The following is a 20,361-nucleotide window of genomic DNA, read 5'->3' as shown; positions in this document are numbered from 1 at the left end:
TCTCAGTGTAAGTGTATTGAATTGGGATACTGTAACTACGCTCCGGTGGATCTGGAAGAGCACACCACAATAAGAAAAGCTAGACCGCACTCTTAACACAGTTTGATCAATCAACATATTAGTAAACAAATCACCCAATATTGTTTCAACAGAAATACAGTCGACCACAAATAAATTAGTCTTGATGTGTTTTGGGCTCACCAGTCAATTGGTTTTCAAACTCATGAGCAGTGAAGGAGTGGAAATTACTGCCTGGGGTTTTAATTGAGGGTCAGGGGGATTATTACAGCTATTCTGCATCTAAACAGCTGTAGAACCGCTAGAACAATCACTGGCAACAACCCCATCGATGTCCAGCTAGAAAAACACTACCACATGAAGGCAATTGGACTTCTACTGAGCTTTGGGGGCTCCACTAGTAACAAAAATGACTCAGAGGCAGTTTCCAATTGTAAGCATTGTTAAATATTTAATATCATAACATTTTACATCTAGGAGGACAGGCTGTGGCTCGAAGGAAGGAACTGGGGCAAATGTAAGATCACAGACCTACAGGGAAGGACACACGCCACATGAAGGGATTAATTGTAGAGTGTTAAGTCTTTATTAAGACCCAGCCTGAAGTGGGTCTCATAAAGGCAGACATCTGTCTATATGTACAGCAGTTGTAAAAGCTTATCAATGGGTTTAGGTGGACTGCAATAATCTTATCTCAAGAAAAGAAAAGAAAAAGAAGAAACAAACCCCAAAGAAGAAGTTTACTAAAGATCCAGCAACAATTACCTGGTTTCATACATCCTGGACCAGCTTTTCCCCACATCTCCTGGTAAGAATATTGTACCAGTCCATTACAAAGTTGGTCCCTTTTTATTATTTCCACTGGCTTAAGGCACAGAAATACTAAGGGAACACATTACATCGGATTAAGTTATACTAGTTAGATTAAAATTCACCACACATTTGCTGTGTTGTTCCTTGCTTCATTGAAGCTAATGATACTAGTCATCATTTACTGACTAAGTCGAGGAGGCATCTAGTGGTGTTCAGTTCTAAACATTGCAGTAGCGCCCACCAGGTATTACTAGCAAGGGAAGTACAGAGAGTACATACTGAAGTTAAAAAGGGATCAACTTTATAATCGCTTCAAATAAATCAGATTGGATTACACATTTGAACGGATCTGTCATGGTTTTCAAGGTACAGCAGACTGTGGCTTTGATCTCATTTCTGCATGTATTAAATCATTGAACAGGTTTTCTTTTAAACAATCAATATATATATATTTTTTTTTAAGTAGCTGCTGATATCTGCATGTTCCTGATTGTATTTTCAGTTCAGGATGATGTTTGTCATAATGTTGCTAGTAAATACGGCTTTTAAAAGAGACCTCAAAGGATGATCTAGGAGAAAATGGACCAGGGAAAGAAGAAAAAGTGTTGCAACTTGCTGTAGAGCCTGTGATGAGGCCTTTGTGCGTAATAAGTTATTGCAACACTGATACATTTCCCCAGTCAATTTCCCACCAACTGGCTTTCAGATATAGTTTAAGGAAGCTATTTCTTCACAATGGATAGCAAAACAAACTGAGACAACATGAGCGACCTCTTTATCTAATCAAGTTTTCACTACTGGGTGTGTCAGTTTTCTAGGTACTGCACACATCAACTCCTCTGCGTGACGCTCTCCAGGTCCCCAACTGACAGCTGAGTTCACCGACAGCTTTGGAGCCAATCAGGTCAGAGGAGGGAGAGACACAAAGCCCAATGCCTCTCAGTTTAACACCCAGCCTTTGAAAAACAATACATTTTATTTAAAGAGACTCAAGAATAGATAATTTAACCCCATCCCCCCCACATAATGATCAGCTTGTTTGTTTTTAGGTGTAACAGTGGAAGGGGTCAGAGGTAACCCCTCCCCCCACACATGCCATTCTGCAAACTCACGTGACACTCTTGAACTCGGCTTTGCATTTCTGCCATCTCATCCAGATAGTATAATGTCCTAATTTACTTAACATCATCGCTATGGATTACTGGCCTCGTCCTCACACAGAGCGCCTGTCCTTTCAGCATTACTGTTGTCCCTCAGAAATTGATTACTGGTTTTCTTCCGTCTAATAATATTGTACATGCACTGCATCCTATTGTGGCTGTCCTTAGTCATTCTCTATTGCTTTATTTAGATTGCTCTTTGGCATACTAACAACATTTCCCAGGAAAACAAAAATCCCACTTCCTCAAGGTTGATTATTTGATGGTGCTTTGGTGGGAAGGGTATTGATGTCGCACAGGATGTGGAAGAAAGCTAATGTTTCCCCATCAAGTCTCCTTGCGTTTGCTCTCGTTTTGCTGGGACAGGTGGTTAGCATGGCAAGTAAGCTCAAGCAGAAAATGAGAAAATGTCTTTGGGGGGGGGGGTGGGGGGGGGAAAACACATTAGGACGAACAAAATGAGTCAGAACTCAGTCAAAGGCATCACCGGGGCACTGATCGAATGGTCTACCTGGTTCAAAGCAGGGTTTGGAGCATGCTGGGAGCCCGTGCTACATCGAGTGAAAAGCCAGGTTCTGTACCAACTGGTCAGCAGTGTTTCAAAGCCATGATCAGACACAGCCAGGGGAGGAGAGGGCAGGAATGCAGAACCAATTACAAGAATGGCACCTGAGCTCGAAGAGTAGTGTCTGAGGCCAGCGACTACCGCTGACCTTGGCATCTTCCATCCTCACTCCAGGGGATTTTGTTCCGGACTTGGCGCACCTCCTAGTTCGATTATTGTATCGTATGTTGTGGGTCTCTGTGCTCGTTTCAGCTCTGATCATAATATACCTGCCCAGTGGCACCTATAGAGAAATACAGATCCTGAGAAGATTTCTGGATGCACACCACAAAGCAGCGTGATGGGGAAGCCATTTACAGTGGCGCGAGCTCGACAGCTGCGCAACACCCAAATACTTCCCTTCACCGAAGCCTTTTGTTGTTGTTGTTGCCCATCTAAGGCATTAATTCGGGGGCAAATAAACCGAGCGGAACCAACCACAGAGAATGCCGCGAAGCGCACACTGAACTGAACGTGATGCTCATAAGGAAGAAAATAACCAGGGGCGGAGGATACAAGATACTCTGAATTCCAGTGGCACTTGGGAGGAGTGGGCACAGGGGCCGGGGGGCTCTTCTCAGAGCAGCGAGTCGTCAGTGCAGCCCCCCTCTAGCCCGTAGCGGAACTCCTGCAGATTGGACACACCGTAGAAATGGATGAATGCTGCGGCCACCACCAGGACGTGGAAAATCTGGTGAGACTGGAACTGGAGAGAGAGAGAATACATTGATTTTTAATTGGGTTTATATTATGGCTGGTCACAGAATGGCTTTCGCAGTTGCGTCACACATTATGACAAGGCCAATTCATTTACTACAGGTGAAGAATTCTCTGGGATGCCACCAGGTATGGCAGCTGCCAATATGACCGTACAGTCACAGGGTAAACGAGGAATGCTGCCTTACCCAGATGTCACACTTGCCCGGGAAGTAGCGCTCGGGGATACGGGCGGCGTACAACCCGGCACCCGTGATGTACATGGCGCCCATCAGGAAGAACCAGCCCATCTGGCCCACGGTGGTGGCCTTGACGAAGCCCTCGGCGATGGTGAAGTGCATCGTGGGTACAATGCCACTCAGGCCCAGGCCCATGAATACCCCTGTGGGGAGGAGACATGTGGCATGAGGAGGGCAGAGAACATGCATCTGAGGCAGGTGAAGCCGACCAATAATCGGGGTCAATCCGCATGGTATTGGTGCGAAACGGTCCGGGCGGTGGGGGGTACCTGCACGTGTGGGGCGGTGGCGGGGCGTGGAGAAGCGGTCCCACTGAGACACGATGATGGCGGCGATACCCAGCACGCACACGATCGAGAGGTAGATGAGGCGCGGCTGCGGGGAGCAGTAGAAGGAGTAGTACAGCCAGGGCACGAAGGAACCCATGATCAGCAGGGCAATACCGGAGTAATCCAGTCTGAGAGAGAGAGAGAGGGGGAGGGAGGGAGACGCCACATGGGAGCTTAGACACACTGTGAAATAAGCAGTTGATTTAAGGACGGTTACAAGAGGTGGAAGTCACGGTGCAGTGTGATCGATTTCAGGATTTAAAGGCTGCAGGCTCTGGGGAAGAAACTGTACTGAAGAAACAGAACATGAAACGGGCCTTTGAAGTCAACAAACTGGTCCATGTTCACTTAATTGGAAAGCATTACTAACACCCAATGCCTAGTGAGGGCTTCTGGATGACGGCCTGCAGTTTATGGTCTTATTCTGTCAAGCGTCGTGGAGTAGGACAGCAGGGTTCTTGGTGAAAGCGAGACTCACTTGGAGAACGTGCGGGACACTTTCTCAGAGTGACAGTACACGGTGTGGAAGAGCCAGGAGAAGCTCAGGCAGAGCACGGCGCCCAGGAAGAACATCCCGAACACCACCTTCTCCTGCAGGGGTGCCATGAAGTAGACGTTGGGCCGCAGCATGGTGAGGATGCCCAGGCACAGGAACAGGATTAGCCCTGAGGAGACAGCAGGTCAGGATGCTCAGCTCCTCATTGTGAGGGGATACAGTGCGGACACAACTGGTAGAAGTGTGGAGGTTAGTGTCTGTGGGCTGTGGGGCTCACCCACTAGATGTGTCCAGATGTTGCCGGTCTCTGTGTGGATCCTGAAGATGCTGCCGAAGCAGGCCTTGAAGGATGGCATGGGTGGTCGGTGCCCGTGCAGTAGGTAGTCGTTGTCCTTCAGCCACTCCGGGAGCACGTGGTACGGGATCACCCTCCATCGCCCTTCCCACATCTGTGACACACACACACAAAAAATAAACATCACGGCACCCGAGTGAGTGGTGGGACAGTGTGTGCTTTGTGCGCGGTGTGCCAGGACTGCTGCACACCAAGCACACACCTTATCCCAGCACATCAGAGCACGACATACTTAGAGGAAATTAGATTCCCTTGGCTGGAGAGACACCCATTTATTGGGTAATGAGAGGAGGACCGGTAAAGTGATGCAGTCATTGCCGACGCACTTCCTGCTTAGCGTTACTTGTTCTTATCAAGATTTTTCCCAAGCCAGCTTTCCAATAACCACGAATTACAGGGGGTGAAAAAATGAAGTCAGTCTTCCGGAAACAGACGATAACAAGCAGATGTTGAGATTAATCAGGCTCGATGGTTAGTGGCCTTAATAGTTTATATTTGGTCAAGATATTCCCCGCTTCTATTTTTAGGTAAGCTGCATTACTTATCAGATCCAGTAAAAACAAAGAATGTTACTTTTAGTTTGGCTCTTTTTTTAAGGGACGTCCAGCTGTACAATATGTAACTTTGTGTCCCACGTCATTATTTGAAGCTCATTCTTGAGAAAGAGTTACTTTAAACAAAAGCATCTGCCAAATTTAAAAATAAAACATTTATAGGTTTAAAAAGATCCTAATTGCGAGCAGTGTAATGTGGCGGCGACTTAAATTCTTGTATTAGGTCTTCAGATGAAAGCTGCCCTCTATCTCTTTGAATGCAAATTAAGAGGCTGTTCCCTTGCCCCACACTTGTTCAGAGCGGTGATTGGAAGAGGTCCTACCTTGTACACAAACTCCTCCATCTTCTCCATGGCATGATGGGCCTGCAGTGGTAGTGTGATCACTCTCACCCCCCCTTCTTCTTCCTCTTCCTCCTCCTCCTCCTCCTCCTCCTCATCCTCCTCAGGGTGAGCGCAGGCCCCTGCTGAACCCGCAGCTCCCTGCCAACACAGAGTACCCGTCAGGCCCTGCACTGTGCCCGCCCAGAGCTGCAGACACTGACACTGTAGAGTTCCTCTAATGCAGGGGAAGACTTCTTTCATACATTACTGCGTGTGTCCTTTTATTCTCGCCCCGGGACACTGCAGACGGACACCAATGGCCTGAGTGGTCTTGTGTGAAAGTGCCTTATTTGTTCCCCTGTGTGCTTGCCTTAGCCCCTCAAAAGCTCTAGTTTGCTTTACAGTCCAAATGAGTATCGCCAAAGCTGTCCGATACGATACACCACATTTTAAGATCGGTTAAGATCGCATGGGACCAGAGTTGAAAAAATATGACTGGACTGCAGGCTTGAAGGCCAAATGTATATACTACTGCTTTACTACATCTGGTGTGAGCTCAGGTGATGTATCCCGTCTCTGAATATACTCACCCCGGCAGTGCCCCCCTTGGTTGCCCCCGGCCCCTCCAGCAGGGGGCCTAGTTCGGTCAGCTCCACGTCCTCGGGGGCTCGGCCCACCTCGGAGATGCGGCACTCTTCATCGCTGGCCGAGCCGTTCCTGGCCGACATGGGGAGATCGCCCTGATAACTGTCCGCTGCCCCGTACTTGCCCCCCTGCTCTGCACACCGCACTCGGATCTCACGACTGACCGCTGTGGACACACACAGGCACACGCATGAAACACGCCATTTCAGAAAGGCCTGAGATTTAACAATCTGAGCTGCTTTAACAGACCCATATTAGCACTCTCCTGGGACTAGCCCATGTTCCTTGAAGAACAAGCTGTACATCTACAAAACGTACCAATTTCGGCTGCAATCCCATGCATTAGCAAAAAAAAATTGCATTGCATAATTGTTTTTTTAATTCTTTGCTTTTAAAAACTGTAATATTGTTTGTACTGCAGATCAGTCAGTAAAGTTACTGTAAACAAGCAAACGTTTGTGTGATGACACCCACACGCGGTATGAATTGTTGCCACCAAACCCTGCCATATTCAAGTGCCGAATGCAATGGCGGATTCAGACTGTTCTGCCACAAAACCTCAGAAGGCGGTGTGAGTGACAGGCCAGGGCTGGAGAAAACTAGTCAGCGGCAGCAGCTCAAAACTTTTTATAGACTTACATGGGGGGGAAAAAAAAACACAGACACTTCAACAAGCTGAGTGATCTGGACGTCGTCTCATATCAGCCACAGGGCAGCTCAGTGTTTCACTCAATCCTGCAAACACAGAAGGGACCAGGCCCAGTTAAAATACTTTAGAGGAGCAGGTTACAAAAGCAAACAGAAAAATCTGAAGGAACAAGCACATGTTACACAGCTGTCACATGCAGTGCAGTTAACAGTGGAGTTCACAGTTGGCAGAACTTATTAACCCATGTCAATTAGTGGACCATGGATTCAAGACATTACCTCTCCCTCAACTCCCCTGCTGCCTGACTGGACTGGGAGAAAACATAAACAAGGAAAAAATGAGGTACTGGCATATTCTTCTCTCTGGGCACTTCCTCGGTCTCAGATTTCAGTCTTTCGTGAACCTTTTTTTTTGGCAATACAAAGTTTAGTTAGCAGCCATGACAATGAGCTAAACTGCCACGAAGAAAGAGGATAAAACGGAAAGACTCAAGCAACTAGAATTAAACGTGATTTACGAAATCAAGCACGACTTTAAATTATTCCGAAAATAATCAAGTTCAAGCCGTGCAGACAAAACAGAATCGATAGAGTCAGCTCAGGGTCAGGGATAATTGCAGGGAAGTGAGAGGATCACGGCGTGTGACATGTCTCGTGTTTGACCGATTTGACTGATACCAGTACATAAGAAAGGACCTGGTGCTCTAAATGTAATAATGTGTGCCTTATTGAGTGAATCAATCTGAATAGACTGAGTTAAACATGCTTAGAGTTAAAATAAGAATCCATAGATATATTTCCATCACTCTCCACTCAATATTATTTGTACAATGGCGGTTGCAAAATTGATCAATCCGCTATGAAATGGGGGCCTTAGTTACATTCACCCTGCTGGAGATAGCAACACCTCCCTGCGTACAGCACACGTCTGGACCTGCACCCCAGCGCTCCCTTGTGTGTTCACTTCAACCAACTCATTAAAGCCTGGCTTCACAGGTTCAGATTAACCCTGGTCTGGGATTACCTAATGTTATAACAGGCAAGGGAAGATAAGTGCTTTTCTGCTGAATGTGTCTACAGATGCTTAAGCTTGAATCAAAAGCATTTTCATCTACCTGGAGCTGGAACAGAACCCGATTCATTTATTCAGCTTCTTACTCATATAATAACTAAAAACGAAGAAACTGCAGCTGGGATCAAATCCAGAAAACAAAAATAACCGAGTTTGAGCTCACTGTATTAAGGGTCCAGCTCAGGTCATATTTGAGAGATTTGAAAGAAAAGGACAAAAAAATGCCCACAGGCTGAAAATTCCTCTAGGCAAATGGATCACCACCTTGTTAAAGAATGATGGATTCAAAGCAATGTGTTCCTCGGTTTACAGTTTAATGGCAGGGAAAAGGCAGCCTTGGCACTGTTTCACCCAGGACAGGAACCCAACCACTACTTAATTAAACTGGCTGAGCCTTTGATACTTAATTTACCCTGCTGCCCACGATCGCCTAAATAATTAAGGATTAGCTGAAACAAGGGCTTGCAATGGGAGCCAAGGTCGTCTCCATGTGATACTTAATATATCACATTTTAATTACACACACATGCACGTACACAACCTTAAATGCTGCTGAATCTTAAGGCAGGATTACACCGGGGTTAAAAAAGGACGTACCATGCAATACGAAGCTATTAAAGGTGTAGAGGTGAGATTGCATGCCAACGTTGCCCACTTCAAGACAGATTTATTCTTGATGCCGCCTCGATGCACAAAATGCATTTCCGGAACCGCTGGGACACGACCAGCCCGGCGCGATCAGACCGCTGGCCGAGCAATCACACATGCGACCAAGAAGCCTGCAGAGGTGAAGCGGCAGCGGGATAAAGGACACATGAAGCCCCTGTGCAGATCTGCGCTTCCCTGACCCCCCGCAGCAGCAGCCGGGCTAGTCTGCCGAGATGCACGGCGTGCCTCCATTGCCCAGACGGGTGCCAGTCCCGCAGCGCAGGCGTGCGCAATACGGCTTGTGTAACTCGGGCTCAGCAGCCATACGCACTCGGATGCCCCGAATAGAAACGGCGTCGCCAGCCATCCCCGCTTCCCCGCACAGCCTCGCCCGCCGCTCATCTCCCCTCCCGTGTCGTTTAAAACACATCGCCCCCCGTCTGTCGACCGTTTTCGGCTCTTACCTGCTTCGCTGCGGCCCGACTCTGCCCCTCAGACGGTCACTGCAGCTCACTTCTTCCGGCTTCCGAGGAAAACAACCCCGGCGAGCAGTGCGGCTCCTCTGCGCATCCGCGGAAACCCCGACGCAGGGGCTCCACCTGCCGGCGCCGAGTGCGTCACGCCGGCCCGGTTAGTGCTGCTGCAGGTGGACAGCCGGCGTCATTGATACATTCAAGAAAATTAATGCAACCGAAAAACAGCACAGCAGCACTAGTCATTCATCTCTATTCTAACATCTGAATTACAATCAATATTCTCCTGCATGTTATCATATGTTATACTACTACTATAACTACTAATAATAACCATCAGAGGTCTCCGAGCCTGTGCATATTTAGTTCCTGTCATATTTTCAAATATTAAAAGATCCATTATTGCAGTACTGTTCTTTCTAGTGTGTTTACCAAGTAAGACTTACATTAAATCAGTGCATTAGTTCCCATGCCCAAATGGTTACCTTTAATTCAGGCCCTGAACCCTGCCTGGGCTGTCTATACTTTAGGATGGGGGACAAAACTCTGGTTTGTCCTGGAGTACCTGCCCTGCCCTGGTTTTCATTCCAACCTAGGTCTTAATTACTTAATTGAATGGAATATTACTTTGTTAGGTCAATTAAGGATTCAATTATGCAATTAAAACCTCAGTTGGAACAAAAATCAGCAGGGCAGGGGGTACTCCAGGACTTGTTTGAAAACCACTGCTTTAGGAGATAATGTGATTTCCAGGCGGGGATTTCCTGGGGAGCTGTATTTATTGAAATGTTGCTCAAGCTGAGATACTAGATCGGCGCTATTGTCACACCAGGAACAGGTTTGACCTGCTATCGCATTTTCAAACATCTTCCAGCTGCCGGGGAGCGTCACGGCTCAGTCAAGCACACCTGTCGTGCAACCCAGTGAGGTGCCATTGTACAACAAGACTCGACAGCACAGAACTCGACAGGAATATGTTAACGAGAGCAACTGCCAGGATGTTGCAGAAGTCCATTTTGCAGATGGAAAGGGGGCAGACACGCTTGGACAACTTACTAGAGTTTTGTATAGGTCTGTGTCTCTTGTATAAGGTGCTAGACAACCAACTGCTCAAGTTCAGTTATCAATGCTTCACAGAGGCATGGTGCTCTACAGTTGATTGAGTGGTGGAAAGGCAAGCTTTAAGTTTTTTGCACTTATTTTGGTTTCACTAAAATATATATAATTTGTCTTGTATAAAAAGTGTTCATTCAAAGTACTGTGTATTTGTGTTTTGTGATTTGATAGTGCACAGTTGACACCATATGTCTGAGTGTGGAGGTGGGTTTTCTTGAACAATAAAATGAAAGCCATGGGCCCCAGTGGAGAGGTTTACAAATGTCCAAATTCCTCCAGAATGCAGAATAAGCAGAATGCACCACCTTCAGTTTCAGCAGCGGGCTTTGGCACCGTGCAAGCACCTGCTTCTTTAAGCATCAGCAAATCTGTCAGTTGATTTCAACCTAACTTTCCAAAGAGTCAACAAAAAAAAAGTTTTTAAATCAAATGTTGCACAAAACTCACCCCCCCCCCAATCCGAGTAATAACACACACTGCTCCTGTAGTTTATGAAGGTGGCTGTAAATAATGATGTGTTTTGCCACCAGATGCGATGAAACCAGATCACGCTCTTTTATCACCTGCTGTGCTGCTGTGAAGAACCTGTTCAGATCAATCCCCGTCAACAGTGTTTTACGTCACCTCGGCACAAGTGCACGGCTAAGGCACTCTGCAGAACACAGCGCTCTGCCACGTACAGGAGCAGTCCTGACATGACATTAAGATAATGCACACCACCATGCAGACCCCAGCACTGCAGCATGTGGTGACTTGACATGGCCTGACCCAGACTCTCATGCAAAGGAGGCTGATATTAAATATAAAAGTCATGTAATTCAATTGCCATCAGCATTTACTCTTTCACACTGTTCTAATGTGGAATGTACCAATTGACTTCAAACCGACTTATCTCCAGCAGCATTTGGGTGACTGTCCATCCCCTCTGGGCCAATCCTAATTGAATCCATTTCTTTTTGAGGAAGTGTACTCCTGGAATAGGCCTCTATAGAGTCTGAAGAGCTGCAATGTGTGCGTTTTTTTTTTTTTCTCCTTCCAGCTACAAAAACAATGCTCCTCTCTCTATGGCGAGAGCTGCCACCTTTTCCAGGCCCTCAGTAATCCTCTAATCCTAATCGCTTTTACACAGGGGGCTATTGTAACAGCCAGGAAGAGCTTATGGTTTAGAAGCCGTCTGCAGTCTGGCTGCCTCTGATCAGAAGTACAATCAAATGTAAGTGTGCTTTAAAGAGACAGCAACAGCATTTGGCAAAAGAATGGAAAATATGCAAAACAATTTCTAGATAGAACAACAAAATATACACAGTGCGATCCCTCCTTCCTTTACCAATACATGCAAATTACAGGAAGATAAGGGTTGGTATGTAGCTACACAAAATGAAAATAAAACTGCGGCAAAATCATCTTGTAACATTTTATTAGGGCTTGATGCCACAAACAAAAACATCTTTTATTGTCATGGCGACACTGCATTTGCACACTTGCTCAATTTAAATTTTGAAACAGACCACAGGACTCACAACAAGCAGTAGTTTTACAGCATTTTAGTTAACACCATTTAAAATATTCTCCAAGATAATCTGGGACCAACAGCCCAATCCAGGTAAAACAGGCCACTGTCCACCAAGAACATAAGGTCACTAGTTGATGAAAAAGCTTGTAACATTTGTTGTGTAGTCCTGAAAAGATGCCAACAAAATTGTAAAATATAAAAAACAAAAACATGTACAAACAGAAATCAGAGTTACACTGTTAACCTTCACACAGTAACAAGGCGCAGTACATCGCTGATAAAGCCAGCTTCCCTTTATAGAAGGGTAAGGTTATTTGAATGTAGTAATTCAGAGGCATATATTCAGAAGATTGTTGGATAACTCAAGTGCAAAATTGCTATATTCTTTGGGGTAAGTAACCCAGGCTATTAGAGCAAAAAAGTCTATCAACGCATTGTCCTGTTAGCAGGACGTTACAAGCCATCAGAGAGCACAGCCTCGTCAGCACTACGCTGCTCAGTTGCCACAGTGGGGGGAATGACTCTGTAACAATGCACCAAGTCAAGGCCCATTAATTAGATCTGAATATGTAATGGTGTTAAAATTAATTCCCTCTTATTGCAGTGTAAAAGCAGCAACTCAAGCACAAAGTGGTCCTACCGTGCATCAAGTACGAACACTTCACTAATACTGACCATCGATACATCACAAAGGCACTGAATTAGTTTCAGGTTCAACTGAAGCATGTACCTCTATCCCAGGTGGAGGATATTTCTGGGCAGTGTTATTAGGTTTCAAGTGCATATTATATACTGTGCATGTCGTTGCATCGAAGCCTCATTTTTGACCCGCTAACGAGCTGATGAGAGAGAAGTACGGAAGATCCATTATGGGAGAAATGCAGGCTTGCTAATTAGGAGACCTTTTGGGATCAGGGGAAGGAAGACAGGACAAAAGGGCCGGATCTTAGGATAGGACTTGCACCAAACCAAGAGCAGATCTACTTAAAGGTCTTCAGGCCTCAAAAAACACCACCACCAATATTAAATATCATCACTTAAGTCTCAGTTTCCCCTTTGTTTTGGTGCTTTTGTGTTCTGGGGCACAATGTTGAGTGCCCCACTCTCAACAACCAAACCCCAGATCAAGAAACTGAAGGTCACTGTCCACTTCCACAGTAGTTTCTTTAGCAGTGTCCCTCAGCACATTCGCATCATGAACATGGCAGGAACACGCAAGGGGCTACAGGTGGTCTACAGGGCTCAGGGCTCACTCCATCCTACTGCTGCCCGGCCACTGGAACACAAACTGAGGCCACTACCCTCACAATGGGAGAGAGGACCACAGAGTGCGATCCGATTACAGATGTGCACAATGAGTGGTATAGAATTTCTATACAACTTCTATTCACACTATTATTTTCCCAAACAGTTCTGGAAAGCGGTGGAAAATCCATATCATAAAAAGGAACCAGACGTTTACATTTTACAAGCCAGGAGATAATGCATTTCATACAAGTGTCCTTGTAGTGTAGTTACTCTTTGTACAGGTTCAATGCTGTGTTCTTTGGGATGGAATAAGTTGCCAGGGAAGGGGGTTGGAGACAAGGAAGTGGGCAGGAGAGGGGTGGTGGGGTGGTTACCAGCACTTAGTCTAGTAGGTGAAGCGCTGCGCCTGCCGGTAGCCCAGTTTGTCCAGGTTGGGGTTGCAGGCAAACTGGATCATGGGAGGTGGGCCGCACATCAGGATGAGGGAGTCATCAGATGGGGCGGGCAGGTGTTCCTGGATCATGTCAGCGCCGATGAAGCCCTCGCTGAAGTCCCAGTCTGAGAGGAGCAGCACAGAAACGTCTCTCAGCACAGTGCCACGCTCACACAGGCACACACATGCAAAACCACCAGCTTTTGTCATGAGGAATGGACAAAATGCATGACCTCTGGCCAACCTGACAGTTTATTTTTCATATACACCTCTACTGTAATACCTTCTGGTATTAATAGTCAGCTAATCATTTTTAATAAAACTAACAGTGCATGCAGTAAATAAATCTGCTATATAATGGTTAAATTGTATAATTTCTTTTTTTAAGCTTAAAAGTACTTAACACTGCTAAATGCAACCATGTGGGCTAGTTTCATCACATCAATCATTCGATGTGCATGTGATGCTTAGGAAAATGCATAAAATGCATTTTGGAGATGGGAGTTTTTACTTATTTAAGGTTGAAATGAATTTAAGAAAGGTAAAGTTATAAAGCTTAGTTTAAATGTTTATTACTTTAAGACTTGCAAACTAGACTTTTTGTATGCCACGAAGATACGAGTGAAAGTTTAAAAATAATGTAAATGTCCTCGGCCATCATAACCATTTTTGCTTTGCCGCGTTATATAGTGGTAGAGGTTTAAGAAAAAAAATACAATTTGGTAACAGTGTCAGGCTTTGGACAGTAGAAGGAGCTTCGGACACAGTCTTTGTAGTTTTCAATATGTAAAGATAAAGGTGTACTGCTACAGCTATCTAAACGGGGCTCTCCTGAAGCCGCCCATCAGCCATCACAGCTTAATGTTCCTGCTCAGCCTCAGTTTGCAGCTCGGATGTTCAGAGCCAGCAGAATGGTCGGTTACAATTGGAAGCATCTGAATGTTTCCAAAGTACAAAGCTTCCGTGGCAAAGTACGCAATACATAAAACACCCTCGATCTCTGCTCTGACCTGGGAATGCAGCGTTCCGCATTCAAGTCCCTAACCTGGGCACCAGTAGTAATGCAAAGGCGAGCACAGCCTCCAGTCAGCGCCTACAGGGAGACGTGCTGTACCTGTGGGAGCTTTGTCCACGGTGAACCACAGCTGGAAACGCCCAGGGTGCCGGACCTGGATCTCCTGCAGCTCGTCACGCAGCAGGATGTCCTTCTCCGTCTGTCAGAGACACACACGGTGAGGCACTGTCACACACTGTCCCGTGTCCAGGACTCACCCCTGCAACGACTAGCACCGCAGACACGGGCCTCTTCCAGGTGACAGACCTAACCGTCTCTATGGTTTTATTACGTTGGAAGCACAGACCCATTCCCAATCTGAACACCCTGCTCCCTCGCTGACTGTCAGAGCTCTTATTCTTATTCAGGGGGGCTGACCTGGTTGGCGAAGAGCAGGTGGCAGGTGGTCTTGTCAGTGGGGTCCTTCATGATGGCTCGCACCAGTTGCAGCATGGGGGTGATGCCTGCAGAGAGACCAGAGTTGAATGAACACACCGCACTGAGGGAGACGGCGCTGTCCGAACACACCGCACTGAGATTCCAATCCTGTTATTACTACAGTATTTTGTGTCAATTCAAATTGCCTTTTTCAGACCCACTCCAACTTCCAATTCCAATTCCAGTCAAGCCTCTTCAATGTCAATGGCAAAAGAAATGCAATTGGAATTGAATGAGGATTTGCAAACAGACAGCCTTTACCGCAGGGCCGTTGACGGCATAGCCCAGCTCGGCACCGCGCCCGGAAGGACCGAGCAGAAGGCCCGGTCCACATGCGATAGCTGCCTGCTGCCTAGCTCTGCGGTATATGTTGCTGTAAGCACTCTTTCTCTGGGCACATGATGCAGCCAGGCTCCAATATTGGACAGGCAGGCTACTTACTCCCCCCTCACCCTGATACTGTACCTGTGCCCCCAGCGATCATCCCCACAGAGCACGCACTCTTCATCTCCGCTTCAGACTTCTTGTCCAGCTGCACTGCAAACTGCCCTGCAGGAAGGGACACAAAGAGAAGTGAGGCGAAGTGAGGTTTACTGTCTAATTTACTTAAAATCTAGTAATTTAATCAATAATAGACATGCAACATTGCTTAAAAAAAAAAAAAAATCACTGCCGATTGCATAACACTCTTTCGACCCAAGGAGTGAATGTAAAACACAATGTGCCCTTTTTAGGAAAGCGCTCCATTCAGACAGCCGACCTGCTCATCAGATCACTTAAGGAAGGTGATATCTGGGTTGGGAGAAAAGCCAGAAGACACTGTGGCCCCGAGGACAGTGATGGAGGAGAGTATTAAGTTATTCAGTACCATGTCCCTTGTACTCCAGCAGCCCCCCTGGCCCTCTGAAGTCCACCATATCTCCGATCTCCAGGCTCTCCAGATACTGGGACATCTTTCCACCCTCTGGGAACTTGGGGTTGACGTTCTTGAAGTAGATCTGCGGAGGAGAAAGTAAATCATTTGTTCAATTAAGGTTGTAATTAAGTAATTAGAAGGCCATGCTAGGGTTGAGATCCACTGGCGTAAATTAATGTACTGTCAATGTTTGTTTTGATTCAGGAGAACAGTGATATCTACACACTAATACACGTCAGACAGTACATGTCACACATCACCAGTACTGTACAGTACCTTCACCACCAGGTCTACGAAGCCCTTGTCATCGTCACTGGACACAGGAGTGTAGGGCCGCACCACCAGGTTGCCATCAATGCGTGCAGACAAGTATACGTGTTTCCCTGGTAAAGAACAAGACTATCAAATCACACACTGAATTCTCCAAACTTGTTCTCAGCACCCGCTCACAATTTAATCATGCCAACATCACATCTGTACGGCCATTTCTGCAGACATACTTGCTCCTAAGATTGCTAGTCAGGCTCTGATCGAGGACATAAAACACTACCAGTGAACTGTGCTTGGATTTACACTGATGGTTCATATTGTCGTGTTACATTTCTGAAGGACTGCATCTGAGGAACATAGCAGGTTGAAAGAGAAGAGGAAGGCATACCAACTGGGAGGCCCAAGACTTTCTCAGCATCCCCCAGGGAGAAGCGAAACCTCCTGGTGTCATGACTGATCACCTGCAAGGAGACGTCAGATTAAGGAGAGGACAAACCACAGCTCTGGAGACATCTACTGCCTCACTAAACAGCAATCTTCCACCTCAAGGAGACCTTTGACGTTACTCAACCAAAAACTGCCTAGAAAGGATTCTTACACTGGCACGCAGAAAGACTGATGTGCCAATTTTCAATGCTGCATTATCTCCTTAGGAAAAAGAAGGTCAAAACTAGTGTGGTTGTCAATATTTTATGAAAATATTGGGCAACAGTTTATATTTGATCTTCAGTTTTCGGAGTTATATACAATAATGACAGAGCACTAATTAATCACATTTCCCATCAAATCAGTTTTACGTTTCTGATGCAGACACGCTACCTCTTTATCGATGAGTTTCAGCGGGTATTTGATAGTGGGGTCAGCCAAGGTAACCCGAGGCCTCTTCTTCTTGCCCAGGAAGTAGCTGCCCACGAAGTAGCCCACTGTAGTGAGGACTGCCACACCCACTGCCACCAACACTCCAGCGGTCTGCACACACAGCGAGGGGGGGAGGGTGCAACAATACCATCTGTGTTTACAGTGCCATTTTAAACATCACTTACAGCAGTGGGCTGAAGTTCTACAAATCAAGATTAAAAAAACAAAACAAAAAAACAACAACTTTGGGGTCTTTCCTCCAAGGACAGAAAACAAGCTGACACTGAGAAATGAGAGAGAAATACAGCTAAAGCTAGGCTGTGACAGAAGTGTAACAGCTCTTAAATAAACTACATGGGAACAGGCACTGAATCACCTTTGACTTTCATAAAGTAGACAGCTGATGCCCTTTATCGCTGCCAATACTCTAATATTGCACCCCTACACACAGAGGCCATCCTGTGTGTATTGTGATATGTGAATTGTGTATTCATTATTGTATTCAAGTGTCACAGATGAAACGCATTGTTAAATCGCTTTTTCCAGCAGCAGCGGAGGTGCCCTCAGCTCGTCTCTGGCTATATTTGGTCATTTAGTGAGGCGGTAAGCTGTGTGTTTGACGAGTGACTCACAGGCGAGCTTGCTTTTGGCCCCATCACAGCTCTATTTTGGTTTCTCATGTGAGCGTGTTTCTCTGCTTGGCTCATTGCTCTATCATACACAAACACACACGGGGGGCACAGCAACTACAGAGGAGTCCACAAAACAGAGGAGATACAAACACTTAAGTAGCTGGTGTCTGTGTATCATGTGGAGGCCTGACTGCTTTGTACCTACTAGCTTAAGTGGAGGATGAATGCAAACCAAAACTATAATTTTGTACTTATTCATTTCAACATGGGCACCACACCCAGTGCAGCTCCAGAGAACAAAATGCCATTCTGCCCAGGCACAGACTTTTGGCTCTGTTAGCAGGGCACACCCAGAGTGCTTCCCTAAACAAATATAAACCTATCCGTCAGCGCAGTGCAGCGCTCGATAGCTCAGGCTGGAACATTAACCGATTCCACGGATGCTACTATTGCAAAAGTCCTTTTGCATTTTTTTCTTTTTGAAACACTTTGGCCCCTCCATTTATACACACACACACACACACACACACACACACACAAACACTTTGTTTATTGAGAGGCCTCGCTGGGATCAGCCCAGGTAAGCCATACATGGGAGGAATTCTTCACATATTTTTCAAGACCTTTTTTTAGGTGGCTGGACACATTTTTCAAATACAATCCACCATCCACCTTTTGCATGCTCTCTAAAGATTTATTTGGAGCCAATCTAAACTATGGAACTTCTGCACACATTCTGCATAAATACATAATGACAATATCAGCACTATTCTTGGGCGCAGACCAGATCAACACTTCGACCTACCAGTGCATTGCAAATGACAAACCTGACCTCTATTGCATTTTAACATATTGTTAGATGTCACTTTCTACTACTTAATAAGAACAATGTAGGGTACAAGTTTGTAATTTGTGATTAATACGTTTTTATTTGGTCTAGGGTTAAGTCTCCCTAATTGCTCTAAAAACAAAGTCACAGTCATAAACCACTCACACCAACATTACTGCCTTTGCACTGAAAAGTCCTTGGCGCCGCGCATGCGCCGTTTTACAAAGCCGTCCACTTCAAGAAACATTAGTTTGGATACATGGAAAGTATGACTGCAGTGGGACCGCCTCTGCAAGAAAGTTAAACGGGGTCTTCCATCTTTGGGCTGGAACTGCGTACTGTATTGCATTTGTGCATAGTGAAAAAATGTATATATGGCGATGTGAAGCGGACTGGACTCCGACCCAGCGCTCCAGCACCATTAGTCAGCATTCAATCCGGATTCACGCTGTTTATGTACCGCTTGTGTGCAACTGGGCGTTTTCCCCAAGGCAAGAGGGAACAAATGGGAAAAACACTGATATAAAATGTATTTCTTTCGCGCTGGCACTGTTCTCACAATGTAGCATATAACACATAAAGCATTTTTATCTGATATTTTACGAAAACATAAAAACGATGGATACGCAAAAAAAGCATATGATATAGACTAAACATGTATTTAAGCTGCATTGCATTGGAAACTTTTGTTCCTCTAAGAATAATAATAGAGAAACCGAGATAGACAGGAAGACATCCAGCTGCACGTTTTAGCAACATTGTGCTTTATCATATTAATTAATTAATTATGCACCACTGTCCAGTCTGTTTTTCCATTGCAAAATGTATATGAATCTACAGTGTAAATAAGGGACTTACCGCCGCGTAGCCCATTGTGTGAAGATACTTTGTATTAAGGTTTGCTCAGTCGGGGTGGTTGCTGCTTACTTTCTCAGCTGTCAAACCCCACGCATTCGCAGACACTCCGCCTGTATCCCACAATCCTGTTCGGCGGCGGAAATCAGAGAAATAAAATGAGTTTACATCCGCCACCAATCGCGCATGAGCAGTTTGAATGCGCTATCATACCGCCATCTTGAGTGATAATACAATCGTACTGCAATACGATACGAAATATAAACTATAAAATTAAACACGCAACGCAGAAATATAAAAAACGATCATGTTTAAGAATCTAACATATGCTTTTTAAATGTTATACTTTTTAGCAAATACATGCAAAAGTAGCCTGCAAATTGTTTAATTTTGGGTTGGTGTAATTTCAATGTCAATACTACAGAATTTTTAATACATTGTTTTGTCATTTTAAACACCTGTAGAAATAAATTAAAATACAGGAGAAAGTATTTCTTAAATAAAAGCTTAATTCGAGTATCTGCAGTTTAATTTAATTTTAAATTTGATGTGACAATGAGACTCCATAAAATCCGGACACATCGAGACCTAACATTTTTTTTTAAGTTGCATCATAGTGAAATAAATAAATGACATCAATTTCAACAGCACAAGTCTACTGTATTGCAGTTGCATTCCTTTTTGCAATTGCACTATACTGCTCTTACAGCAGCACCCTCTCCTATTGCAACAGGGCTATTCTAGTACACTGTACTGGACAACTACAATTACATCTATATAATTTGTCATTTTGTGTGCCTCTTTGCATATGTGCATCTGTATCACGATGCTTGGAGACCTCTGCTGTACTGTATTAAGAGTCACAGTTTTGAATTAAGAAAATTAAATCTCTATATATAGATTCATTAATTTAATATAGACTATCTTAGAGGGTATCCCCCTACAGCCCAATGAAACAGTGTCACTGGGTCAGCTAATCCCCAGAGCCGATTTTATAACCCAATACTTTTCGACCAGACTCTTCCACACACTATTTTCAGCCACAATCTGACATCCCAATGAAAAATATAAACGCCAGGGACTTCTTTCCAAACCTTCCTTTGCT

General features: G+C 45.3%; 2 protein-coding genes across 4 annotated transcripts; both read right to left on the bottom strand.

Annotated features, from left to right (window-relative positions):
* Positions 1 to 442: 442 nt before the first annotated feature.
* adipor1a (adiponectin receptor 1a) lies at positions 443 to 9,198 on the bottom strand. Of its 3 annotated transcripts, XM_066703493.1 has the most exons (9): positions 9,086 to 9,198; positions 6,893 to 6,988; positions 6,199 to 6,419; positions 5,609 to 5,767; positions 4,654 to 4,825; positions 4,359 to 4,545; positions 3,821 to 4,008; positions 3,501 to 3,694; positions 443 to 3,301 (listed from the first exon to the last, which is right to left on the bottom strand). In XM_066703493.1, exons 3-9 carry the CDS (start codon positions 6,334 to 6,336, stop codon positions 3,173 to 3,175), a joined length of 1,167 nt encoding a protein of 388 aa, XP_066559590.1. In that variant the 5' UTR covers positions 6,337 to 6,419; positions 6,893 to 6,988; positions 9,086 to 9,198; the 3' UTR covers positions 443 to 3,172. The 3 variants fall into 3 exon arrangements, with proteins under 3 accessions (XP_066559590.1, XP_066559588.1, XP_066559589.1); XM_066703491.1 differs by having other exon boundaries at positions 3,501 to 4,008; XM_066703492.1 differs by lacking the exon at positions 6,893 to 6,988 and having other exon boundaries at positions 3,501 to 4,008; positions 9,086 to 9,176.
* Positions 9,199 to 11,610: 2,412 nt separating this feature from the next.
* On the bottom strand, positions 11,611 to 19,388 carry cyb5r1 (cytochrome b5 reductase 1). Its single transcript, XM_066703490.1, has 9 exons — positions 19,260 to 19,388; positions 16,902 to 17,051; positions 16,471 to 16,543; positions 16,089 to 16,195; positions 15,765 to 15,894; positions 15,362 to 15,445; positions 14,837 to 14,922; positions 14,519 to 14,618; positions 11,611 to 13,529 (listed from the first exon to the last, which is right to left on the bottom strand). Exons 1-9 carry the CDS (start codon positions 19,272 to 19,274, stop codon positions 13,357 to 13,359), a joined length of 918 nt encoding a protein of 305 aa, XP_066559587.1. The 5' UTR covers positions 19,275 to 19,388; the 3' UTR covers positions 11,611 to 13,356.
* Between the last annotated feature and the right edge of the window lie 973 nt (positions 19,389 to 20,361).

Source organism: Amia ocellicauda, chromosome 5 (assembly GCF_036373705.1).
Source record: "Amia ocellicauda isolate fAmiCal2 chromosome 5, fAmiCal2.hap1, whole genome shotgun sequence".
NCBI classification, from domain to species: domain Eukaryota; kingdom Metazoa; phylum Chordata; class Actinopteri; order Amiiformes; family Amiidae; genus Amia; species Amia ocellicauda.
This window is presented reverse-complemented; position numbering and strand designations above follow the sequence as displayed.

What these genes read in the sequence shown, in the direction of transcription:
- adipor1a (XM_066703491.1), bottom strand. Translation starts at nt 6,336, where the DNA reads ATGTCGGCCAGGAACGGCTCGGCCAGCGATGAAGAGTGCCGCATCTCC. An exon ending in TGGAGGAGTTTGTGTACAAG is followed by an intron (nt 4,826 to 5,608) that starts GTAGGACCTCTT and finishes TGTGTGTCACAG; the next exon opens with ATGTGGGAAGGGCGATGGAG. An exon ending in CATCTGGACACATCTAGTGG is followed by an intron (nt 4,546 to 4,653) that starts GTGAGCCCCACA and finishes CTGTCTCCTCAG; the next exon opens with GGCTAATCCTGTTCCTGTGC.
- cyb5r1 (XM_066703490.1), bottom strand. An exon ending in AGTCTTGGGCCTCCCAGTTG is followed by an intron (nt 16,196 to 16,470) that starts GTATGCCTTCCT and finishes GTTCTTTACCAG; the next exon opens with GGAAACACGTATACTTGTCT. An exon ending in GCTGGAGTACAAGGGACATG is followed by an intron (nt 15,446 to 15,764) that starts GTACTGAATAAC and finishes CCCTTCCTGCAG; the next exon opens with GGCAGTTTGCAGTGCAGCTG.